Raw genomic sequence first — 26,802 nt, 5'->3', positions numbered from 1 at the left:
GCTATGAATAGAGATTGCATTCATCCACCCATCAGGTTCAACTCTTGCCCTGATTTCCCCATGGTGCAGTATGCTGATTACACCTTGATAGTCTTGCCAGCTTACTCAGAACAACTATCACATCTCAAAAACCTCATTGATCAGTTTGCTCTAGCATATGGGTTGAAGGTTAATTATCAAAAATCTAATCGGATCCCAATAAATGTGAATGAGGAGGATGACCATGCGCTACCTTTAATTCTTGGCTGCTGAGTTGGAACTTTTCCTTTTACTTACTTAGGGGTACCATTTGGCACCACAAAACCTAGATTGGAGCTTTTCATATATATATATATATATATATATATATTGTTGAGAGAATCCAAAAAAGACCAAGTGTCTGTTTAGAATACCTAAGCTATGATGGCATATTACTCATGGTTAATGTTGTCTTGTCCTCCTTGCCCACTTTTCTTATGAGTTGTCTCCTGTTGTAAGTATTAAGGTATCATTACTCAAATGGACAAATACAGAAGACACTGCTTTTGGAGAGGAAAAGACTCGGAAAAGAAAATCCACCTCTAGTTGCATGGGATCTAATATGCAGGCCAAAGGAGCAGGGTGAGCTGGGTATTATCAAACAACAGTGTGGTGGACTCGCCATCATCGGCGCACGTGCGGCGATTCCTTCTTGAAGGCATAGCCTAGGAGTTGTGTATTTTCGTTTATGTTGTGTCTTGCATCATAGGGATTAGTGGCTATCTGGGGGAGGTACTATCGCGAGGTATACGACCTCAGGGTTTGTTTTTCGATTTATTTCCGGGTCGATGGTGTTCGGCTGCTGGAGTTTGCATTATTAATAATATATGGCTGCATGCATCGTGCTGATGCAGAGGCTGGGGGTTATGCTCCTTTTCAAAAAAAACTTCAGAACAATAGCTTGTTGTTCAAAATGCTTCATGCATTCTTTAATCACCATGATATACCATGGGTAAATCTGGTTTGGGAAGCTTACTACTCCAATAGATAGCTAACTGATCAACTATCACTCTGTTCTTTTTAGTGGAGGGATTGTCTCAAGCTACTGCTTCTATACAAAGAAAATGTTGATTGCTCCCTAGAAAAGGGAAACTCTATCCAATTATGGCATGACACTTGGCATGGATTGCCTCCAATGCTGATTTGGTCACAGCTGCACTCATTTACCAAAGATAGCACTATTTCCATATCTAAGCTTTGGAACATGGAGGAACCATCAAATCATTTCCACTTGACTCTCTCAGAGGAGGCTTTTCTATGGTACTATGAATTGCAATCCCTAATCATTGATATTCAACTTTCTACAGATAATGATACTTGGCACTGCCTTACTGGTGCTCCTAATTTTAAGGTTGCTAAGGTCTACAAACTGTTCATGGGGGAACATAATGTCCTGCCAGCAATTCTTTGGCTATGGAAGACCTACTGTCAACTGAACCATAAGATATTCTTTTGGCTTCTCCTCAATAATCGATTAAACACTAGAGCCCTTTTGCAGCGCAAAAGCTTCTTCATTGAGGACTACTCTTGTGTGTTATGTCACAGATAGGGTTTAGAGACTAGAGACCACATTTTCTTCCATTGCCTCTTTTCCAAGATCTGTTGGCCATATCTATGTCCAACATGGGCTCGTATTCATGAAGGCTTGTAGACATAGATTGAGCACCTAAAAACCTTTTTGGCTCTGCCTTTCCCACTTGAGATCATTATCCCTGTTTGCTGGGCAATCTAGACAACTTGAAATGATTTTGTCTTCAAGGGAATTGCTTCGAGTATTTACACTTGCACGAAGAATTCAAGGATGAACTCAGATGGTTGATTTTGAAGGCTCACAGGCATGGTTACAACAACTTTAAAGTTTGGGTCAATACTCTTGTATAACGGCCCCCTTTTGCTTTGTACATGTTCCTGTTGTTGTTCTATTTACTCTCATGTATAGTATTCTCTTTCCTTTTTCTTATTTTGAGACGTACTCTCTTGTACTATTTTCAAAAGATTAATAAAATATGCAACAGAGTGTCGCTGTTTCCCTAAAAAAGGCATGGAGCGCATTTGTGACTCGTCTTTTACCAGTGGCTAACATGATCATTCATCCTAAACAAACATCGTTCATTCAGGGAAGAAGCATTCTCAATGGGACGGTGGTTCTCCATGAGATTTGGTGTGAGGACGAGAAAACTTTTGTTCTCAAATTATATTATGAAAAAGCATACGACATAGTTGATTGGAGATTCATGTGGGGTCTTGCTTAGCGAGGCTTTGACCCTAGGTGGACTTGCTGGATGATGAACCTAGTTAAAGGTAGCCAGACCACCATCAATATTAATGTATTAATGACCATATTGGGCCGTTTTTAGACAAGGGGATCCTCTTCCCCCTCCCATTAAACATTGTGGTAACTCCCTTGGCCACCATGTTTGATGAGTCCAAGGCCGTTGTTCACATCCATGTCATGTCACATCATATTTATGCTGGCGAGATTACTCACCTCGAGTACGCAAATGATACCTTCATCCTTATTCGAAACGATCGAGTGTGGATCATTAGTCATTAACCCAAGTTCCTTCTCCTGTGTTTCGAGGCGATGCTAAGATTAAAGATCAATTTTCAGAAAGGTCATGCACTTGTCATGAGAAGGGACCTTGGGGTCCAACTTAGGGTGGCCAATATCATGAATTGTAGACTTGGGAAGATGCCCATAAAATACCTAGGTCTTTCGATCTCTGATCGCAACCTTACCATTGCTACCATGGAGCCAATATCTGATCACCCAAACCCTCTTCTTCAGGCGCTCTCCACCTCAATGTCTTATCACTGCCCAATTTTGCTCTTAGTAAACATCATGTTACACTCCAAAAGGTGTTGGGGAACGCAGTAATTTCAAAAAAATTCCTATGATCACGCAAGATCTATCCAGGTGATGCATAGCAACGAGCAGGAGAGTGTTGTCCACGTACCCTCGTAGACCGAAAGCGGAAGCGTTATGACAACGTGGTTGATGTAGTCGTATGCCTTCACGATCCGACCGATCCTAGCACCGAAAGTACGGCACCTCCGCGATCTGCACACGTTCAACTCGGTGATGTCCCACGAACTCTAGATCCAGCTGAGGTCGAGGGAGAGTTTCGTCAGCACGATGGTGTGGCGACGGTGATGATGAAGTTACCAGCGCAGGGCTTCGCCTAAGCACTACGGCGATATGACTGAGGTGGAAATCTGTGGAGGGGGGCACCGCACACGGCTAAAACAATTGTCAACTTGTGTGTTCTAGGGGTGCCCCCCTCCCCCGCATATAAAGGAGCAAGGGGGAGGCCGGCCGTTCCTATGGGCGCGCCAAGGAGGGGAGGAATCCCCCTCCTAGTAGGAGCAGGATTCCTCCTTTCCTAGTCCTACTAGGAGGGGGGAGGAAGGAGAGGGACAGAGGGAGGGAAAGAGGGGGCGCCGCCCCCCCTCCTTGTCCAATTCGGACTCCTCAAGGGGGGGAGGACACGACCAGCCCTAAGGCCCCCTCCTCTCTCACACACACAAGGCCCATGTTGGCCCATTAGTTCCCCCGAGGGTTCCGATAACCCCCCGGCACTCCGATAATTATCCGGTGACCCCGGGAACTCATCCGGTGTCCGAATATAGTCATCCAATATATCAATCTTTATGTCTCGACCATTTCAAGACTCCTCGTCATGTCCGTGATCACATCCGGGACTCCGAACTACCTTCGGTACATAAAAAACACATAAACTCATAATACCAATCGTCGCCGAACGTTAAGCGTGCGGACCCTACAGGTTCGAGAAGTATGTAGACATGACCGATACACATCTCCGGTCAATAACCAATAGCAGAACCTGGATGCTCATATTGGCTCCTACATATTCTACGAAGATCTTTATCGGTCGAACCGCATAAAAACATATGTTGTTCCCTTTGTCATCGGTATGTTACTTGCCCGAGATTCGATCGTCGGTATCTCAATACCTAGTTCAATCTTGTTACCGGCAAGTCTCTTTACTCGTTCCGTAATGCATCATCCCGTAACTAACTCATTAGTTACATTGCTTGCAAGGCTTATAGTGATGTGCATTACCGAGAGGGCCCAGAGATACCTCTCCGATACTCGGAGTGAAAAATCCTAATCTCGATATATGCCAACTCAACAAACACCTTCGGAGACACCTGTAGAGCATCTTTATAATCACCCAGTTACGTTGTGACGTTTGATAGCACACAAAGTGTTCCTCCGGTATTTGGGAGTTGCATAATCTCATAGTCAGAGGAACATGTATAAGTCATGAAGAAAGCAATAGCAATAAAACTTAACGATCATTATGCTAAGCTAATGGATGGGTCTTGTCCATCACATCATTCTCCTAATGATGTGGTCCCGTTCATCAAATGACAACACATGTCTATGGTCAGGAAACTTAACCATCTTTGATTAACGAGCTAGTCTAGTAGAGGCATACTAGGGACACTTTGTTTTGTCTATGTATTCACACATGTATTAAGTTTCCGGTAAATACAATTCTAGCATGAATAATAAACATTTATCATGATATAAGGAAATAAATAATAACTTTATTATTGCCTCTAGGGCATATTTCCTTCAAAAGGCGCTTTCACTTTACGCGGGATGAAATTCTCAGGATTCATTGAGGTGGTTCGGGATGTATCATTCTCGGTCCACCCCAATGTTGATTCTCTCATGTACTTAAATGGTTGTTTACATGCAACAGACAGAGCTCTTACTAGCTAGAGCACTAGAAAAACTGGCAATGTTAAGCGGCAGATTCTTCTTGCCTCTGAAATTATCCTTCAACTGCACATTGCTCAATATTATCGTGCTATTTAAAGCGGAGGAGGCGTGGCTGCGGAATGCCCTTAAGGTCAAAGAGGTCAGTTTGGCCTCCCTTGAGCGTATAATTGCTCGCCAACGGTCAAGGATTAGAATGCTAGCTGAAGGGGACACAAATACCTCTTTCTTCCATCAACACGGAAGCTACCCATGTATTAAGATATACCTTTTCAGGCTAGCTTGGGATGGTTCGAAAGCAATGTAACAAGTGGATAAGGAAGAGCTAAGATGCTATTTTTCCCAAGATATTATTGGAACCCCGACTGAACATGTTCTACTTGAGAGGTTGCAATGACCAGAGTGTAACCTTTGAGACCTCATAGACACTTCAAGACTCAAGAAATTTTGGAGGTTGTTCAATCTTTGCCAGCGGACAAGGCACTGGGGCCCAATGGTTTCATGCATGGTTTCACCAAGTCTGTTGGCCAGTGATCAAGGACTTGGTGGTCAAGGCCTTTGATCAACTCACTTTGGCTGATGGGAGACATTTCCATCTCCTAAACAGGGCTCTGATTACTTTGTTACCAAAAAATATGGGGCAATATACATAAAAGATTTTAGACCCATCATCTTCGACCATACTTTTGCCAAAATCTTTACGAAAGTTCTTGCAAGTTGCCTTGCACCAAATTTGAATGAGCCGATTGGCGAGAATCAGAATGCTTTTATTGACGGGCGTTGCATACAAGACAATTTCTTAATGGTACAACAACCTGTGTGTTCTCTGCATCGTAAGAAGACTTCGACCCTTCTTCTGAAATTAGACATTGCACGTGCTTTTTGACACGGTTGCATGACCTTTCCTGACCGTGATTCTACGTTTTTGGATTTGTTCCAAGATGTTTGCTTTGTATCGCCACTCTTTTATCAATTGTCGGCACAAAAGTTGTTGTAAATGGTGGCACTGACAATTCTATTTTTTCATGCTGGAGGTTTGAGGCAGGGAGATCCGATATCTCCGATGTTGTTCCTAGTTATGGACATTCCGAGTCATATTATCTGAAGCAAAGTGAAAGAAGTTCATGTTTTGGGGTCAATGCGCAATCTTGACATTCGGTATCACATTTCCCTATTCACCAACGATGTGGTCATTTTTCTTAGACATGTGTAGCATGAATGTGTCGCCACTAGAGAGCTTCTTTTCAATTTTGCAGCAGCTTTCTGGAATGCTTGTTAATATGGATAAGAGCCAAGCATCAGGTGCGAGGAGGACAAAGTACACCTTGCTGGCCTTTTGTGAAGCCCCATCGGAACATTCCTGTGCAAATATCTAGGTCTTCCCCTTAGTCCGTGGAGGCTGCGGAAAGCTGATCCTCAGCCGCTGGTCGACAGTGTTGCTCATGCAATTTCCACCTGGAAAACTTTGATGCTTAAGCGTGCTGATCGACTCATCTTAACTAGTTTTGTCCTCTTGTCCACTCCATTTTTTCGTATGCTATCACTTGATCTTCCAACATGGATGATTAAATGCCTCAATAAGCTTTGTCGGGATTTCTATGGAGAGGTGTGATGATGCCAAGGGGGGGGCATTGTCTAGTGGCTTGGGAGGTGGTTTGCAGACCAAAATCCCGAGCTCGGCTTGCCTAATTTCAAATTGATGAATGCGGCCTTGCGTGTTAGATGGTACTGGCTCGCGCGATCTAAGGAGGATCGGCCATGGAAGTACCTCAAAATCAATGCGCCGAGACTACCTAAGGAGCTCTTCTACTACACCAGGACCAAATTTAGTTTGCAGAACGATATGAAAACTGCAATCTGGCAAGATGCATGGATTAATGGGGGTGCAGATTAATATTGCCCCTAATCTTCTTCCCTTCATGTTCCCCAAAGCACTATCTGACAATGTGGTGCTCGCTCTTGAGGAGGGAAAATGGGTCCAAAATTCGTGGTCAATTTTCATTACCGGCAATTGCACAATTCTGCATCTTATGGGAAGAACTCAACCATGTTCAATTGAATAATATGGTTGAGGATCAGTTCACCTAGAATGTTGAAACTAATGGTAATTTCTCATCTCAATTTGCCTACAAAGCCTTGTTTACATGGCTTGAGGAATTCACTAGTCTGGAACAAGTGTGGTCCTCGCATGCGTATCTTCAGGCTAAAGTGTTCGTTTGGTCGATACTGCATAACAACTGCTGGACTACAGATAGGCTAGCCCAGAGGGTATTCCTGCATAAACCATTAGTCCACTTTGCTGCCAGGAACGAGAGAGCATGCATCACCTATTGGTGTAGTGCCCCTTCTCACGACGAGTCTGGTATGATGTTATGCATAATTTTAATCTACAACCTTTGACTCCATCAAGGGATTCGGCTATCTGTGAATGGCTGTTTCATATGGGCATGGTCACCCTTGCCAAAAGGCATGCTATTGTTTTCTCTAAGGCCATCTTAGGCATGCATAAACTATGGCTTGAGCGCAGTAGTAGGATCTTTGATAGAATTGCATCAAGCCTGCGGGTGGTGGTGGACAAAATCTTATACGAAATCAACCTAGGGGAATTCATGTAGAGTACTAGTAGATGTTTGCGATATCTTGTGGGGCCTTTCAGCCATGTAATATCCTCCTACAAATGTAAAACTCTTCTTCACTCTTAATATAAAAGACGCGCAAAGCTTTTGCGGGTTCTAGAAAAAAATATCAACCTAACAACAACTTCCAATAGGAGAACTATCACTTACGCGCCATTCCACTAGCATTCTTACAACATTTCTTTGTATGTACAAATTTCACTTCCATTCCCACCATTGTAAGATTTTTTTTTTCAAAAGACATGTTCAAAAATAACTTTCGAAACATGTCTATGAAATATGTAGGAAGGGCAATTAGCAACATAGTAACAACTTTTCACAACACTCCAGAAGGTCTGCTTCATATTGTTACTTGCTATATCATCATATGTCTGAAGAACATTTTGGGCAAGTTCTTGCATGTCCACCTCAATTTTCTTGTCCATGCGACTTGTTACTGCCTTGTTCTCCTCGGTGTCCTATAAATTGCATCATTAGTACAATGGTTAAAAATGTAGAAGTTGAAAATTTATATTTTAGTCATTAAAGGCAACTTGTAGCTATGAGGTATGAAATATGTGGGCCAGCTTACAATAGTTATCATAAATATATTACATGCCCATGTAATACAGAATTGTAGCTTATATCAAAAACATGTGGCTGTTTTCCCAATAGGAAGTACCTTCTGTAGTTTGTGTATACATGTGAATATTGTATGGAGCAGATAGCAACAAAAGAAAACACCCGTTGCACCGACAAATGAAAAGAAAAATACGACCACCAATGTTTCACATGGTTAACCACAAAAATGTCAAGAAAATTAAGCATAAATGTTACCTGTGAAAGTAACATTCTGTGGTGAAGGCTGTCACAGATAGAGGATGCAAGTTGAATAAACCAAGTATTGTCCTTGCTATTTACCATAGATGATGCTTCACCAATTCGTCCAGCACAAATCTCGATAATTTTAACTAGAAGCAAAGATGTTTGTTTGTCATGAACCATGCATGACCCTGCTTCAATAACGCTCATACCGTTTGTGCCATCATCTCTATTTATCTCTTGCATCATCCATTCGATCCACTAGAAGTTCAAAGATATATATTAGAACTTTTATCTAAGAGAGACCATTGCATTTAATAACTCCCAGACATGCGCAATTGCTCATTTAACTTACAACGCAACGTAACAAATTGTTGATGTGCATGGGTTCTTCACCAACATGTAGCGCCTTTTGTGCCAATAAATCAATAAGCTTCTCAAGTGCGCCCACCAGAATTTCCACTTTTGCATCTCCTTTAAGCCTAGATGCACAATTTGTGTCATACGAAGCATATTTAACATGAAAAGAGTCTATAGCCAAAGACTATGATTTCCTAATAGTACAGTGACGAATTACTACATGGCTGTGCTTAAAGATATTATGTGACATTTTATCAAGTAAAAAGGAATTATTATTCAAGTATGGGGATCTTAATTTCTACAAAAGAAAAATGTATTGCACATATGTATCTTAATTGTTCACTGGTGGAAATCATATACCAAATTACTAGGATTAGTCAAAAGTGGTCCAATTAAGCATGCAAATATTTACCATTTGACGTGATGGTTAGACTGTATATAGGGATGCTCGGTTAATGTACTTACCATGATACACCATTATTTCCTTCATAGAGGCCACCATGCATAAACCGTTCCACCATTTTATTGCCCGACAAATCGCTACGAAGATATTTAGAAATAATGTTGGCCATCACTGATGCTCTGGCCCATGCAAGTCGCTCTGTGGCACGACTTGGTTCAAAAATGCAAGCGGCGGCTAGAAAATAAGCTCTCAATACATCTCTTGGAGCCACCCCAAAAGCCTCGAGGCCATTCTCTGTAAACCACCTACGTACATGGAGATATAAGTTCTCATGCAGGAAAACAAGATATAATTAACAAAATACAGAGTATTACGTAAGTTTGATGCATACTTTTGTAGGCCATGCCACTCAAGCTGATGTTGGACTTGGCAGCGATTGAAATCACGCTTTGCCAGCTCGAGATAGGTGTTGTTGTTCACAAGTGGCATCCTGCCAAAGCCATTCAGCTTATCACATATTGGTAAGTTTTACATTGCTTTTGCTGTGCAACGAACAGACTAAAGTTGTTTAAAATTGATTGATGCACCGTCGTAAACCATTATTGTTTTACCTGTAGAGCGTCTTCCCAATCCAGACATCATCGTCACCGCCATATTGATCTAGGTAGACTCTTGCTTCTACACGCGGCAAGCTTGCATACCAAGGAAAGTCCAGTGCATATTGTACCTATGATCACATACGGAGTTATTTACATTCTTGTGCGTATCCATATAAGGTTATTTTGTTTCGGTGTTTAAAATAGTTATATTAATATCAACTGCAATCCCTCTCTAGGTGTTGAGAGCTACGTTCTTCACTTCCCATTTTCTATCTAAAACGATTGATTAGTAGGATGGAGGTGTTTAATTACCTCGCCTGGTAGATCCTTTGAAATGATCCATTTGTCTCGGATCGTGCCCTGGGCCTCCCTTTCTCTAAGGAACTCATAGGAGAATCTCCCAGCACGTTGCAGCACGTCCTCTCCGGGAAATCTAACCTGAGAGGCCCTGTTCAGGTTGTACATCCCAGTGACCGCCTGTGTTGATTGCCCCACGAAACAGAAGAACCCCCCATCCTTCTCAAAGTTCTCGAACACACCTGCGGATCGGCATCGGTTTTGTTTTGTTTGTCACGCGGCGTAAAAAACTTTACACTCGGGAGATAATATAATGCACCACATGACAACACCAGTATTTTGATTCAGAAGAGGGAGAACTATGGGTCGTACGTACTTGGGGAGACGTTGTATCGGTGCAGCCGCAGCAGCCGGAACGCCATGGCTGTGTCGTCCACGTCTACTACAGCGGAGTTCCTCGCCCAGCATATCCCGCCCTCAGTCCAGTGCCTACAGCATATATGAGCAAAGAGGTTAGAACAAACTTTGGTCATGGAGCGAGAAGAAGTTTAAGGTCAGCACACCGATGTTCAGCAAAACACGGTTATGAAGGAGGAACCAAACCTGTGGACATAGTCCAAGCACTGTTTGATTTCTTGCTTGAAGTAGCGCGAGATCCCAAGACGCTCCAACCGATCGACGGCCCAGATGTGCTCGAAGAGATCGACCGGGTAAACATTGGGAACTGAAGAATGCATGTCAGTCAAAGAGGAACACTGCACTCCAATCCAATATCAGTGCTGCATGCATCGAACGGGGAACGGGTTTCATTAATTGATCTCTTACCCCCTCCGTCGAACTTCTTCACGATCCTATCTATATACTCGAAGCATTTTGTGTCACCGGTCTGCGTGAGGGCAGAGGCTGTAGCCGCCGGAGAAAACAGGAAGGACCCGTCGCTGGACTGGAGCCTGAGGATCTTGCGCCAGTCCACCCCGGGCATCCCTTCAAGGGAGTGCAGGATCGTCGTCGGAATGCTGTGCATCATCTCCATCGGAATCCTACGGATCAAATTAATTAACAATGTAGTTCCAGAAAAGTTAGTGTCCATCGACATGGAAAGAAACTGAAGGCAAAGGTGTTGCACTTGTCTAGGAGGATATATACCTTTTGAGCTTCACTTCTCTGTTGGCATATATGCGCTGCAGAGCATGGTGGTCATAGGGGAAGACAACGTCCAGGCTCTTGGCCGCCTCCAGGAGAGAAGGGAAGGCGATCTCGAAGCCGATGGGCATCGACACCGAGTCCTCCTCGGCCAGCCTCCACATGTTGTCCTCCAGAAAACTCAGCCCTGATCGAGTGAACAAAACACACGTTCAGTTTCACCAAACACATTCCTGGTTCAGTGTGCGTGCATGCGTACCTCTCCTGCAGTTTTCGGGGCCAAGCGACCACTTGGTGAGAGCCACGACGCAGGCGAGGGTGTTGGTGATCCGGTCGTAGGCGGAGAAGAGGGCCGCGTCGCCCCAGGACCCGTCGGGCAGCTGGTTCCCGAGGATCCACCGGAGGGCGGCGGGGAACTGGGCCCCGTCGCCGCCGTCGAGCCTCGGCACCAGGGCCACCCAGGCCGTGTCGTAGGCCGACACGCTGATCTCGCCGTCGCCCATCGACCCGAGCATGGCCTTCACCTGGTCGATCAGCGGCTGCTCGAGCTCTGTCCCAGGAATCACACGGTACTCGTCGATGTCGCGTGCTTCCTCTTCGGGCCGTTCTAGAATCTGGACGTCGTTCCCGGTAGGGTTCGCTTGCAGCCGTGCAGGTACTACATCGAAACAAACGAACGCACGATTACAAATTTACAAGGTTGACATATCAAAAATAATCAAATATGCGTACAGAGCGTCAGAGCCACACGATTGCACACTGAGAACTTTCTAACCTAGAATAATGGTTAAAATGTACTCCCTCTGTTTTTTTACTCTTCATACTAGTTTTGACTGAAGTCAAACTTGTAGAGAACAGTATGAACATTTGGAATAACAAATTTATATGATGTGAAAATATATTCGGTGATGAATCTAATGGTGTTGACTGGGTGATGTATATGTTAATATATTTTTCTGACCCGCAAAAAAAATATTTTTCTACAAATTTGATGAAAGTTTACAAAGTTTGACTTTAGACAAAAAGTAAATAAAAACGGAGTATCAAACTACATGACTTTTAGATGACCGCAAGTCAAACGTGCGTACCACTACCTTTTCACTAGGGCCCCTTGATCGTCCCCTCTAGGGCGACTTGGGCGGCGCCCAAACCCTAGCCACCGGGGGCACGAACTCCCTTTTCCTCTTCCTCCGCCGCCGCCGGGCTAAGCCCCGAGGCCGACGGCGGTGGCGGGGGACTCCCTCTCTCTCCCGTCTTAGGGGGTGATGCGGGGCCCCTAAACGTGTGGTGGCGCGGCTGATCCAGTCCTTGTGGCGCGACGACGATGGCTGCCTGTAACGTCCCGAGACCGACGCTTCAGAAGACTTCCTTATTTCGTGATCGCCGTGTGTTCCTTTTGGTGCTTGCTCTTTTATTTTTGCATTGCTTCATGTCATCATGCCATCATGTCATTAAATCTTTGCATAAAAACCCAACTAAATAAACTGTATGGATCTTCGGTCCATTTAAATCGAGGGATATTCACAATGATGATTTCTCTTTATAACATACCCTCCCAATATAAGGGAGCTATAACAAAATATTCCATTTATTTGGAGGCCCTCGAAACAAACTTGCATTTGAAATCTCTCTCGTTTTCAAATATTCTATGTCTTGATCTTTCTCCAAATACTTAAATTCCAGTTGTGGCACTTTGAAATATGTCAAAGTAGCTCAATGCCAGTTTTCTTCTCAACTTGTATTTATTTTGCCCTCCAAATAGATATTTTCTTCTATCTCTTTTCTGTAAATAGAAAAGGATTTTCCCCTTCTTTTCTTTTAATCCAGCCTGCTAGGCCTCCTGGCCTTTTCCCCCTCCACCGAAATGGCCCAGGCCCACCTAAACCTTCCTAACCCTAGCCCGATGCCTCACCCGATCTCCTCCTCTCCCTCTCGTTTCCCCTCCGCCGCCACTCACACACGCACGCACATCGCTAGCGCCAGGAGGAGCGCTCGCGCTCGATCCCCATGGCGCGCCTCCCCCGCCAGTGACGCCACCCTTCTTCCTCTTCTGCACCGGCGCCGTCCATCCCCGCTGCCCCGAGCTGCTTCGCCTCCCTCCTCCTCGAGCCGGCCTCCCCGCCTCTGGCAACGGCCGCCGCCCGTCGCGCCTCTCCGCCGCCGCCATGAATGCCCGCAGGAGCGCCTACGCCGCCAGGCCGCCGTCCCGCGCCCAAGCTCCTCCGCCCCGAGCTCCATTCGCTTCGGGCGCCGGCCGACTGGATTCACCGTCTTCGCTGTTCCCGGCGCCGCCGGAGCCATGCCCCTTCGCCGTCGTGTCACCTTGCCTCGCCTCCTGCCTCCCGCGTGCCCCGTTGGGCGCGTGTGTGCCCGCGTCCAGCGCCTCCCGCTCGCTCCGCCACGGCCTCCTCGACGTGGTCGAGCCCGACCACGACCCTCTCCACGCGCCACAGAGGTCTCGCCTCCTCCCTGTGGCATCGCGCGCCCGACGTCCATGGCCTCTCCAGCCTCCAGAAGCTCTGCTTCCCTTGCTCCATGCTAAGACCGACGCCGGCCCCACTTCGTCTTGCTGCTGTTCCGCCATCGACCTCCTGTTGCTGCAGGACCCTTCCCATCGTGCACTGTGGCCGTTCTGTTTCTTCTCTCTCAAGGTCGAAAGGACACCAGTTACACGAGACACGAAGAACCGCGACGATCCCGGAGACTGGATAGGTCAAGTACCAGGTCAACGAGGACCGCCAAGTTCATCTACGAAACGTGCACATCTACACCGCCAAGATCGGAACGACAAGTACCTCGACGTTGCGTGTACCACTACCGTCGCCCCAAAGACCTCGGACCCGTCAAGTACCTCTCCGAAAACGAACGTGTGCCACTACTTCCACTACCGTCGCCGAAGACCCGTGTAACGAAACCGTCAAGTTCGACTACCTCCGCGTGTACCGCTACTTCCACTACCGTCGCGAGAACGATTACTTCCATGATGACCTCGTGAACAACTACTTACACTTCGAACGCGATTCGCCCTGAATGCACGCTTCGAAGGTATAATCCCGAGGCGACGTCCGTGGACCGAATGCATGTGTGTTGTATGAGATGCTCGTGGTTGCACCGTTTCCGAGTTGTCATTCCATGTTCCTCCTCGTTGTCATGCCATCGTCCCGTGGGAACCCGGTAACCGGGATCACCCCACCATCTTTTGCATGTTCCGTTCATCCACAGTTTCTTTTGCACCGACATCTCGACGAGTTGTCGGATCACCGTTATGTTGCCGTGGCATCATTTTCGGATTCCTTGCCGTGGCACCCCCTTTCTTCCTCCACGGTAACAAATGCCTCGTATCATTTTATACCAACACTTTCATAAAATTGCATATACCTTGCATATGTCATCCGCATCATGATAACAACATTTAAAATGTCTAAAATTGATGTTTGCATTAAAATTGCTATTTGACATATGGGGATTTTTCGGTATTGTCGTTTGTTATTTCCGGCCTCATTTAAACGTGCCTAGATAGGTTGTTTAATTATGCTTCACCCCTTGCCATGGTTAACAACATTTAATATTGTTGGTTACTTAAACAAGAGCGAACTAAATAATTAAATGTGGTGTTTCGTCAATATGCAAATCGTTGCATATTGAGCTCCACTTAATTTGTAGTGTTGTTTGTTGCACTTTGCTATGCCATGCATATTTAAACCGGACATGCATCATATTTGTTTTTGCATCATGCCATGTGTATGTGGTGGTTGTTTACTATGTTGTTTGTTTCTTTCCGGGTTGCTTCTCTCGTTAGCTTCGGTTTCTTTCCGGAGTTGTGAGGATTCGTTCGACTCCATCCGTTTGTCTTCTTCATGGACTCGTTCTTCTTCCTAGCGGGATCTCAGGCAAGATGACCACCCCTCAAAATCACTTCTATCTTTGCTTTGCTAGTTGCTCGTTCTATTGCCATGCCGCGCTACCTACCACTTGCTATTTCATGCCTCCCATACTGCCATGTCAGCCCCTAACCTTTTCACCCTTCCTAGCAAACCGTTGTTTGGCTATGTTACCGCTTTTGCTCAGCCCCTCTTATAACGTTGTTAGTTGCAGGTGAAGATGAAGTTTGTTCCATGTTGGAACATGGATATGCTGGGATATCACAATATCTCTTATTTAATTAATGCATCTATATATTTTGGTAAAGGGTGGAAGGCTCGGCCTTATGCCTGGTGTTTTGTTCCACTCTTGCCGCCCTAGTTTCCGTCATACCGGTGTTATGTTCCTTGATTTTGCGTTCCTTACGCGGTTGGGTGATTTATGGGACCCCCTTGACAGTTCGCCTTGAATAAAACTCCTCCAGCAAGGCCCAACCTTGGTTTTACCATTTGCCACCTAAGCCTTTTCCCCCAGGTTTTCGCGAGCCCGAGGGTCATCTTTATTTACCCCCCCCCCCCGGGCCAGTTCTCCTTCGAGTGCTGGTCCAAACCGAGCGATGTCCGGCGCCCCCTGGGCAACCAGGGTCTATGCCAACCCGACGTCTGGCTCATCCGGTGTGCCCTGAGAACGATATATGTGCAGCTCCTATCGGGATTTGTCGGCACATTCGGGCGGCTTTGCTGGTCTTGTTTTACCATTGTCGAAATGTCTTGTAACTGGGATTCCGAGACTGATCGGGTCTTCCTGGGAGAAGGAATATCCTTCGTTGACCGTGAGAGCTTATAATGGGCTAAGTTGGGACACCCCTGCAGGGTATTATCTTTCGGAAGCCGTGCCCGCGGTTATGTGGCAGATGGGAATTTGTTAATATCCGGTTGTAGAGAACTTGACACTTGACCCAAGTAAAATACATCAACTGCGTGTGTAGCCGTGATGGTCTCTTCTCGGCGGAGTCCGGAAAGTGAACACGGTTTGAGTTATGTATGACGTAAGTAGGAGTTCAGGATCACTTCTTGGTCATTGCTAGATGACGACCGTTCCGTTGCTTCTCTTCTCGCTCTCTCTTGCGTATGTTAGCCACCCTATATGCTTTTGCCGCTGCAGCTCCACCTCACTACTCCATCATTTCCTACAAGCTTAAATAGTCTTGATATCGCGGGTGTGAGATTGCTGAGTCCTCGTGACTCACAGATTCTACCAAAACAGTTGCAGGTGCCGACGATGCCAGTACAGATGATGGGGTCGATCTCAAGTGGGAGTTCGACGAGGAACGTGGTCGTTACTATGTGTCTTTTCCTGATGATCAGTAGTGGAGCCCAGTTGGGACGATCAGGGATCTAGCAGTTGGGTTGTCTTCTTTTATTTTGGTTCCGTAGTCGGACCTGTGTGTGTATCTCTGAATGATGTATGTTTCATTTATGTATTGTGTGAAGTGGCGATTGTAAGCCAACTCTTTATCCCATTCTTGTTCATTACATGGGATTGCGTGAAGATGACTCTTCTTGCGACAAAACCACTATGCGGTTATGCCTCTAAGTCGTGCCTCGACACGTGGGAGATATAGCCGCATCGTGGGTGTTACACTGCCGCAGGCGATGGCGTGGTGACCAGCCCTGCCTCGAGCCGCGACGGCTGTAGGCATGGCGGACGGCCCGGTCACGGGCTGCGGCGTGGGCTGCGCGCGCGGAGGCCGGCCCTGATCGGGCAGGGGCGGCGACCGGTTATGCTGCAGCGGCGCGCCATCGAGCTTTGGATCGACGGTGGCGGCCTGTAGGGCCTGGAGGACTGGCCTGCGGCGCCTTCGGTCAGATTTGATCTGGCCGGTGCAGTCGGCGGTGGTGGTCATCTCCTCCGACGGAGGTGGTCGGCCTGAGGCTGGGTGGTCAGATCACGAGATCCGCCGTCTAATCCTGGCAGCGAGTCGGGGAGACATAGTTGCCGGTGAAAACCGAGCCAATGGCGGGCAATGGCGGTGTTCTGCGCCGTTACCTTGATGAAGGCATCGTCGTGTAACTACTGTCGGCCCACTCGTGTTGCTCGGGGGGAAACCCTAGTATCTGGTCTTCCAGGTGGGACGACGGCAGCACTGCGGTGCCGTTTCTCTCTTGGGAGCATCGTTTGTGGAGCAGCGCCGGAAGACAGAGGAGGGAGGTGGAGCAGCTTCACCTTGGACGGAGTTTCGGTGGAGATGTCAAGTCATGCCTGGCCGACAGATGCTAAGCTGTGTCATGCCTGTTCAGCAGGTGCTACGCACGACAGATCTTCGAGAGACTTCAAGCTGTGTCGGCTGGTGGTACTTGGCGGCATGGTGCTGCGGTGTACCGGCGACCGCGACATGCTTAGTAGTTTATGCGCAGGGAGGTGGTGCCGTTAGGCGCCATGGTGACTTCGACGGATGTTCGGACTGGCAAGAATGACGCGGATCTCTTTCCTGAAGATGGGCCAACAGTTCGATGATGATGACGGCTTCTAAAACGTGTGCATGTGGTGTACGCTTCAGGTTTGCTGCACCAGTTGTAGGTTTCGATACGTTATGTGGATGGATCGGCGACGACACCGATTTTAGATATGAGGGTGAGAGCACTCCATATTATCGAGTTTGTAGGTGTGCGTGATGGCTTCGAATGGCTTGATGCATGTTTTTATCAGACATTTGTTGAATAATTAATAAAGATGACTGTATACATCGATTGTTGCAGAGGCAGGAGGTTTTAACCTCCTTTAAAAAAATATGACTTTGACTTTGACTTGACTTATAACTACATGACGTTGACTTATAACTCTAGAATAATGATAGGAGTATCAACGCTTCAGCTCCAGGCCCAGTTTGACGTGACCAACAAGGAATTGCAGACGCAAAGTTGGCAGAAGTAACATGGGCGGCCGCAAGCTCGTACCGACTTTCAACCGATAAGAAAGGCAGGGAATTTCATCGTTTTTGCCACAGAGCACAGAGCCTACAGAGCCTCACTGATTTCTGTCACTGGGAGCATGAAGTTGTGTGCTAGCTAAAGGCACCTTATCCAAAGAAATCGAACGAAACTTTTTTCTGATTTTCTCTTTGTGGGCATATGATCTTGGTATAAGCACACCCTCTACTATCCGATCTAATCCTTCCTGACTTTCACGTGCCAGTCTTAGTCGAATCTCTGATCATATTATTCGGTAACCAAATTGGTAGACCGGCCGGATATTCGGCTCAAAAGAACGCCGGGCCCGTACTTACTTAGAGACCAAGTTCGGCGCCAGGAAAGCATGCATCCTACGTAGTACTCCCTCCGTAAACTAATATAAAAACGTTTAAAATATTAAAATAGTGATCTAAATGCTTTTATATTAATTTACGGAGAGAGTACTAAGATAGCGTGAGCTTCACCTAGCTAGGATTTTGTTACAACGATGGTGATGACAGCATCATATCAAATCATAGTACTGACGGTAACAAGAATAATAGTACGTCGAGAACCTTTCTATCATCGGATTGACTTTAAACTGCAGAAGCATTTTTTTTTCCTGGAGTTGCATGCTTTGGGATCTGACGAGAAAGCTACATCCTTTGTTTTTCTGTTTTTGAACGGGAAAAGCTACATTCTTTGTTCAACTGTGGATTTTTCATACAGGTTTTGATTCCTTTGCTTCATGAGGCCGAAAACCATGTAGCCGTTGACGTTGTCTCATCTACTAATTAGCGTGTTGTGCGCTAAAAGTTCTCAACCCTACCCCCTCCCGGCTAAATATCTGATGCTCCGGCAGCACTTTATTAAGCTCGGGTGCTCCCGTGTGAGCTCCACCTTTGGATCTTGATCCGGTGGTCATCTGTGGAGCACTTGGACCTGTGCATAATTGAGGTACTCTTAGAGGTTCTTTCTGCAAATTTTCTAGAGCACCTCGAGTGACCGTTGGATTGAGATCAAATGGCCGAGCTCGCGTGGGAGCACCTAAGCTGATATTCTGTCACCCCCTCCCCCCTTTCCTTCTCACTTGTATATATTCTCTTGTGTTTCTGTCTACTCTGTTGGTATCTTTCCGTCTCCTCTTGGTGAAAATGACATGTTGTGTTGTTTGTGTAAAAAGAACATAGAGCCGTTGACAGAACATTTGTTCTTGTCTCGCCTACTAACTAATGTGTTGTGTGCTCCAGAAATCCGAACCCTGCCTTCTTGGTATTTGTCGGTATCTTCCAAACTCCTCTTGCCGATAATTGACACAATATGTCATTTTGCTAAAAATAGAAATAGTTATATTCGCTTGACGGTTAATTTATTCTTGTCTCACCCTCGACACTAGTACATATTTTTCTCGTGTTTTCTTTGTACTTTGTCATTATATTTCAAACTCCTGTTGGCGATAATTGACACGATATATCATTTTGTTAAAAAAGAAATTCTTAGATTCACTTGACGAGATAATTTGTTCTTGTCTCACTGACCCCACTTTCCCTTTCTACTATGTATTTTTCTCTTTTTTTCTTTGTACTTTGTCGGTATCTTTCAAATCTTGCGATAAATGGCACTATATGTTGTTTTGTCAAAAAGTAAATTTTAGATTTACTTAATGGATAATTTGTTCTTGTCTCGCCGACCCCCTCCCTCTAGTAGGTATATTTCTCGTGTTTTCTTTGTATATTTTGTCTATATCATTCGAATCTTGGTGATAAATGACACTATATGTCGTTTTGTAAAAACAAATCCTTGGATTCACTTAGCAGATAATTTGTTCTTGTCTCGCCGACCCCACCCCCTCTAGTAGGTATATTTGTCATGTTTTCTTTGTATACTTTGTCTGTGTATTTCGAATCTTGGTCATGAATGACACCATATGTTGTTTTGTAAAAATAAATCCTTAGATTCACTTAACAGATAATTTGTTATGGTCTCACCGACACCCCCACCTTCTAGTAGGTATTTTTTTCTCGCGTTTCCTTTGTACTTTTGTCGCTGTCTTTCAAATCTTGGAGATAAATGTCACTACAAGTCGTCTTGTAAAAAAAAGGAAAAATCCGTTTCAAAAAAATAAAAAAGGAAACCCTTAGATTCACTTAACGGATAATTTGTTCTTGTCTCATCCCCCCTCTAGTAGGTATTTTTCTCGTGTTTTCCTATAGGTTGTCGGTGTCTTTAGAACCTTGGCGATAAATGACACTATATGCCGTCTTGTAAAAAAAGAATTCCTCGTATTGACTTAACGGACAATTTGTTCTTGTCTCACCCCCCCCCCCCCCCTCTAGTAGGTTTTTTCTCGTGTTCTCTTTGTACTTTGTCGGTATCTTTCGAATCTTGACGGAGCATTTGTTTGTGTCTCATCCACTAACTTGAGTGTCTGTTAAGTACTTGAGAGAGGTTAGAAAAAAAATGTGTTTTACCCCCTCCCCCCCCCCCCCCCCCCCCCAAATTCATATTTGGTGGTTCTTTTTAGAGGCCTTAGATTAGAAAAAAAAAACATTTTGCTCCACAGCTGGTATAAGACGCACGTATGAACTCACCGGAGGCCTTTTTTGTTGACAGACACCGGAGGCTCCTTGGATGAACTAATACGAGCACGTGTGGTAATGTGTGAGTATGGCAATAAAAAGGAACATAATGAGATGAGAAAGAAAAAGGGAAAAAAACATCATTAACTGCCTATTTCGTGGAGCGTGTAGGCTGGCATATATATATGACAGATAGGGAAACAAGACACGAAAACGGGAGCCGGCTAAGATTAGCAAGTACTCTCTCTGTTCCTAAATATTCGTCTTTCTAGAGATTTCAACAAGTGACTACATACGGAATAAAATGAGTGAATCTACACTTTAAAATATGTCTATATACAATTAAATGTGGTAGTTCATTTGAAATCTTAAAAAAAAACAAATATTTAGAAACGGAGTGAGTAATTGGCATATGCTATGACGCTTGTGCCGGCCAAGTATAATAACGTACAAGACACTTGCGGTGCTAGCTCCTAGCTGTAGATAGATACTCCTAATCCCTTCGTCTCAAAATAAGTGACTCAATTTTGTACTAAAGTTAGTATAAAAATGAATCACTTATTTTAAGACGGAGGGAGTACATGGTGCGCTAAGCTTTTTTTTTCTTAGGGAAAGATGGTAACGCTAAGCAAAAAAGGACAGTAGTAGTAGGGGTAAAAGCGATCGATCGAGCGATGGAGAAGAGCGGCGGGCATAAAGCAAAGTGAGAGACAAGACACAAGATTACCGGGCCCCAGCCCAAGTCAAGGCAATGATACGATACGTACCTTTGGTAGGAGTACTGGATACGCTGCTGGTCCGTCGAGCGACGCGCGTGCCGCCGGCATCTCCTTTGCCGCGCAAACGGCATGGACCTGATTGTTCAAAGCCAAAGTGATCAGACCCAATCCAATCTTTCTCAACACAAGTACTTCCCCTGTTCCTAAATATAAGTCTTTTTAGAGATTTCACTACAGACTACCTACAGAACAAAATGAGTGAATCTATACTCTAAAATATGTCTATATACATCCGTATATAGTTTGTATTGAAATCCTAGAAAGACTTATATTTAGAAACGGAGGGAGTATATATCATCCCCAAAAGAAAAGAAAAGAAAAGGCACAAGCTACAAAGACAGATACACACGTAACCCCGTAAAAAGGAAAAATTGAAAAAAATAATCACGAACTCTCGTTTTGCCAGCTTCGTTTCAAGCTCAATACGGCACGGCCGGCACTCGTACGCAGCACGTACGTGAACAGGGAGAAACGGCTGTCAGCTGCAGGCAGCGAACTGCAACTGCAGCAGCCATCCCAATCTGTCGGCGAGTGACAGACAAGAACTCGTGCCACAGAACGTGAGAGTTGGATCGGAGCTGTGCTGGCGCGCACGAAAAAATTGCGAGGTCGATCTTACCGGAGAAGAAGAGATTGGCGAAACCGTAGAAAGGAGTACTAGCAGAATCGGGCGAAAATTAATCCGTACGTTGAGCATGCAGCGATCTGACCCGTTTGTACATGCGTATATACGCTGCACCCGTAAAATTAATGGCGGGGACGAAGCTAGAAAAAAAAAGCTTGATGGATCATTTATATGACGGTGAGGAGTGATCAGTAGTAAGCCAGCGAACCCTAAAAAAAAAGTAGTAAGCCAGCGAAGGATTTTCTACTTTCCACATTTTTAATGGCCGTACACACAGAAAAGAAAAAATCGTATAGCAGAAGAAATTAAACCAGCGTTCCGTTTGAAGAAACTAGGAAGAAACCAGCGCCCGCGGCAAAGCGAAAAGCATGGCAGGAACGGACATCCATCACCTTTGGCGAGAGCACGCGGCAGCAGCCGGGGTTGGAAGGGCGCCCCCGCCGGCGGAGAGAGGCGGAGCTGCATGCTGGGCGGGCTGCAATGCATGCACGTGCCTCAATTCCACCCCATACGGGTCGCTCTATTATAACCGTCGATCCAGCCCCGACGAGGAGCTAAGGACGATGATGAGCTGATGGTGATGGCGATCAAGCGAGGGGATAAGGATCGGAGCGCGCTGGTTTGGGCAAGTGATTAACAGGGGCAGTTAATGAGCAAAAGGCAGGAAAAACACGAGGTTTATTTGGAGGGATACCTCTGTGTTGGTGGGTGCATATATATACAAGGGGTAGCGAGAGAGTGGGCTGGGCTGGGCAGGGTTGGAGATGGTTAGCGAGGAAGGAGGAGACAGAGGGCTTGTGGGAGAGGGGAATGATTCCGGTGCGGGGAAAGCTCCTAGTAGTGGACAAAAACCTTAAAACGTCTCCCTTGTGAACGGGTGGTGCGAGGGCGACATTCTCTCCCCACACACGATGATGCCCCTCTATAATCAGTCCAGAGACTTTTCTTTTTTGCGGGATGACTTCTTTTTTCTTTAAGTGTTGTTGATCTGTTTTGGAGTGAATAGAGGGTAAACGTAATCTATATATGTATGGGAATATGATGTTACTGTCCACCGTGTGGTATCTCCCGATCAATCATCGTCCTTGCCAAAACACTCATTTCACATCTTGGTAAAGCCGAATCCACATAAACAAGGAATTAGTAGAAGCTAGGCGTGGAACTTCATTTTCAGTACCTATCATGCATGCATGGAAGCAGTGGCGGAGCTACAAACAGAAGACTGGACGGGCCGGGCTGAATTTGATGCTAAATCTAGCCTGCTGCCTTGTAGCGTTGTGTATTCATGGGTTGGGCCTTGGTGAATTTTTATAATTTTTCTTAAAAGATGGGCGGGCCACGGCCCATTCGGTCACAACGTAGCTCCGCCAATGCATGGACGGTAGTTAGGCTAACTCCAACGGGCCACTCCATTTGGTCCGGCCGCGTCCGTTTGGGGCTAAACAGACACAAATCGCGGCCCAACGCGTGCCCGCAAACGGACTGGCATCCGCTTTTCGCCTGCCTTCGACCCATTTCCGGCCCAAACTTGAGCCGCGTTTGCATCGAAACGGACAGGGCGCGGATGCACGCGGGCGATCTCTTTGTCCTCCCCCTGGCCCGCCCCCCGCCATAGCCGTCGCCGCCTGGCCGCTCCATCGCTGTCCAAGCCAGCCGTCCAACATCCTCGCCGCTCGACACAAATCCCCCGCCCCTTAGCCCACTTTCAGAGGAGTTCTTGCCGGCGTTTGTGGGCTTTCTTCGCCGCCTCCAATACTACAGAAACCACGGCCACCGGCGACGCCCATCGGTCCCAACACCACCCCCTAGCGCCACAAGGCCGCCTCCCGCACTCATCTCCTCTACTACACGTCGGCTGCCTATACGGGGAGGCCGAGGTGCTCTTCACCGTCCGCCTCTCCACCACGATCGCAAGGTGTTCGACACTTTTCTCGCGAGGTACCATGGATAGTGGGGACGAGTATTTTTTCAACAACTTCATTTGTTCATCAGATGACTCATCGTTGGACGACGAGTAGCTTGTGGTTCCTGCATTGGTGGTCAATGACCACATTGCTAGGCAACTGCCTAGGTTCAGGGGATCAATCCCGGGCCATGCTCCAGCGTTGAACCACAATAGAGAAAGCGGTCATTCCCTACTCTATGCCGATTACTTTGAGAATTCCCCGCTCTTCAAACCCCATCTTTTCCGGCGCCGCTTCTGGATTGCAAGGCATATGTTCAATCTTATTCGGGAGGGAGTGGTAGCATATGACAATTACTTTGAGTGCAAGGAGGATGCCTTTGGTAAGGTTGACTTCTCCTCTTATCATAAATGCACAACAGCTATTCGTATGCTTGCATACGGAATTCATGGTGATCTTGTGGATGAGTACGTCCGCATGAGTGGGTCCACATGTCTCGCATGAATATATAGGTTCAGCAGGGCAGTGGTGGCAGTGTTTGGCCTGAGTATCTGAGAGACCCAAATGTCGCAGATACATCCCGGTTGTTGGCGATCAATGCAGATAGAGGCTTTCCAGGAATGCTTGGCAGCATAGATTGCATGCACTGGAAGTGGTAGAACTGTGCATTAGCTTGGTATGGGTAGTACAAGGGGCATGTCAAATGTTGCACTATCATACTTGAAGCGGTGGCTTCACAAGATCTTTGGATACGCCACTCTTTCTTCGGCATGGATGGTTTTGATACATCATCGTGCTTCAGCGTTCTCCAGTGTCCGCAAGGCTTGCAGAAGGCCACTGTTCAGAGGTCAACTTTGAGATCAATGGCCACCATTACAACAAGGGATACTTGAAGGAAATATGCCCTAGAGGCAATAATAAAGTTGTTATTTTATATTTCCTTATATCACGATAAATGTTTATTATCCATGCTAGAATTGAATTAACCGGAAACTTGATACATGTGTGGGTACATAGACAAAACACCGTGTCCCTAGTAAGCCTCTACTAGACTAGCTCGTTAATCAAAGATGGTTAAGTTTCCTAACCATAGACATGTGTTGTCATTTGATGAACGGGGTCACATCATTAGAAGAATGATGTGATGGACATGACCCATCCGTTAGCTTAGCATTTTGATCGTTTAGTTTTATTGCTATAGCTTTCTTCATGTCATATACATATTCCTTTGACTATGAGATTGTGCAACTCCCGGATACCGGAGGTATACCTTGTGTGCTATCAAACGTCACAACGTAACTGGGTGATTATAAAGATGCTCTACAGGTATCTCCGAAGGTGTTTTTTGGGTTGGCATAGATCGAGATTAGGATTTGTCACTCCGAGTATCGGAGAGGTATCTCTGGGCCCTCTCGGTAATGCACATCATAATAAGCCTTGCAAGCAATGTGACTAATGAGTTATTTGTGGGATGATGTATTACAGAACGAGTAAAGAGACTTGCCGGTAATGAGATTGAACTAGGTATGAAGATACCGACGATCAAATCTCGGGCAAGTAACATATCGATGACAAAGGGAATAACGTATGTTGTCATTACGGTTCGACCGATAAAGATCTTCGTAGAATATGTGGGAACCAATATGAGCATCCAGGTTCTGCTATTGGTTATTGACCGGAGAGGTGTCTCGGTCATGTCTACATAGTTCTCAAACCCGTAGGGTCCGCACGCTTAACGTTCGATGATGATTTTGTATTATATGAGTTATGTGATTTGGTGACCGAATGTTGTTCGGAGTCCCGGATGAGATCACAGACATGACGAGGAGTCTAGAAATGGTCGAGAGGTAAATATTGATATATAGGACGATGGTATTCGGACACCGGAAGTGTTTCGGGATGCACCGGGTACTTATCGGGTCACCGGAAGGGGTTCCGGACACCCCCGGCAAAAGATATGGGCCTTATGGGCCAAGAGGGGAAACACCCCAGCCACAAATGGGCTGGTGCACCTCGCCCCCCCCTCCCAAATGGGCTGGCCAAATTGGTGTAGAAAAGGGGAAGGAGGAAAGGAAAAAGGGAATAGGATTCCCCCTTCCCCCTCTTCCCTTCCTACTTTGAATAGGAATAGGAAAGGGGGGAGGCCGAATTGGGAGGACCCCAAGTAGGATTCCTCCTACTTGGGGCGCCCCTTGGCTGCCTCTCCTCCCCTCTAACCTATATATATGGGGAGGGTGCACCGCTAGAACACACACCAACAATTGTTAGCCGTGTGCGGCACCCCCCTCCACAGTTTACACCTCTGGTCATATCTTCGTAGTGCTTAGGCGAAGCCCTGCGTGGATCACTTCACCATCACCGTCACCACGCCGTCGTGCTGACGGAACTCATCTACTCTCTCGACACTTTGCTCGATCAAGAGTTCGAGGGACGTCATCGAGCTGAACGTGTGCAGAACTCGGAGGTGCCGTACGTTCGGTGCTTGATCGGTTGGAACGAGAAGAAGTTCGACTACATCAACCGCGTTGTCAAACGCTTCCGCTTTCGGTCTACGATGGTACATAGACAAACTCTCCCATCTCCTTGCTATGCATCTCCTAGATAGATCTTGCGTGAGCGTAGGAATTGTTTTGAAATTGCATGCTACATTTCCCAACAGTGGCATCCGAGCCAGGTCTATGCGTAGATGATATGCACGAGTAGAACACAAAGAGTTGTGGGCGGTGATTGTCATACTACTTACCACCAACGTCTTATTTTGATTCGGCAATATTGTTGGATGAAGCGGCCCGGACCAACCTTACATGACCACGTTCATGAGATCGGTTCCACCGACAAACATGCAACTTGTTTTGCATAAAGGTGGCTGGCGGGTGTCTTTTTCTCCAAATTTAGTTGAATTGAATTTGACTGCGGCCGGTCCTTGTTGAAGGTTAAAACAGCAAACTTGATGAAACACAGTTGTGGTTTTGATGCGTAGGTAAGAACGGTTCTTACTAGAAGCCCGTAGCAGCCACGTAAAACTTGCAACAACAAAGTAGAGGACGTCTAACTTGTTTTTGCAGGGCATGTTGTGATGTGATATGGTCAAGACAT

The 26,802-nt window shown here is 46.1% G+C and overlaps 1 protein-coding gene across 1 annotated transcript; it reads right to left on the bottom strand.

Annotated features, from left to right (window-relative positions):
• Window positions 1-7,402: 7,402 nt before the first annotated feature.
• LOC123166683 (ent-copalyl diphosphate synthase 1, chloroplastic) lies at window positions 7,403-22,496 on the bottom strand. The gene is made up of 14 exons (XM_044584480.1): window positions 22,195-22,496; window positions 21,166-21,252; window positions 11,267-11,665; window positions 11,011-11,194; window positions 10,690-10,904; window positions 10,468-10,588; window positions 10,241-10,353; window positions 9,880-10,106; window positions 9,580-9,695; window positions 9,360-9,458; window positions 9,031-9,273; window positions 8,561-8,687; window positions 8,221-8,466; window positions 7,403-7,862 (listed from the first exon to the last, which is right to left on the bottom strand). The coding sequence occupies exons 1-14, from the start codon at window positions 22,286-22,288 to the stop codon at window positions 7,638-7,640; spliced, it is 2,496 nt and encodes an 831-aa protein (XP_044440415.1). The 5' UTR covers window positions 22,289-22,496; the 3' UTR covers window positions 7,403-7,637.
• Between the last annotated feature and the right edge of the window lie 4,306 nt (window positions 22,497-26,802).

This window comes from Triticum aestivum, chromosome 1D, assembly GCF_018294505.1.
Source record: "Triticum aestivum cultivar Chinese Spring chromosome 1D, IWGSC CS RefSeq v2.1, whole genome shotgun sequence".
NCBI lineage: Eukaryota > Viridiplantae > Streptophyta > Magnoliopsida > Poales > Poaceae > Triticum > Triticum aestivum.
This window is presented reverse-complemented; position numbering and strand designations above follow the sequence as displayed.

Excerpts from the sequence above, each read along its gene's own strand:
- LOC123166683 (XM_044584480.1), bottom strand. The coding sequence starts at position 22,288 with ATGCATTGCAGCCCGCCCAGCATGCAGCTCCGCCTCTCTCCGCCGGCG. Across the intron at positions 10,589-10,689 it reads GAAGAAGTTCGACGGAGGGG|TTCCCAATGTTTACCCGGTC; the intron begins GTAAGAGATCAA and ends TGCATTCTTCAG. Across the intron at positions 9,696-9,879 it reads CAAAGGATCTACCAGGCGAG|GTACAATATGCACTGGACTT; the intron begins GTAATTAAACAC and ends ATGTGATCATAG.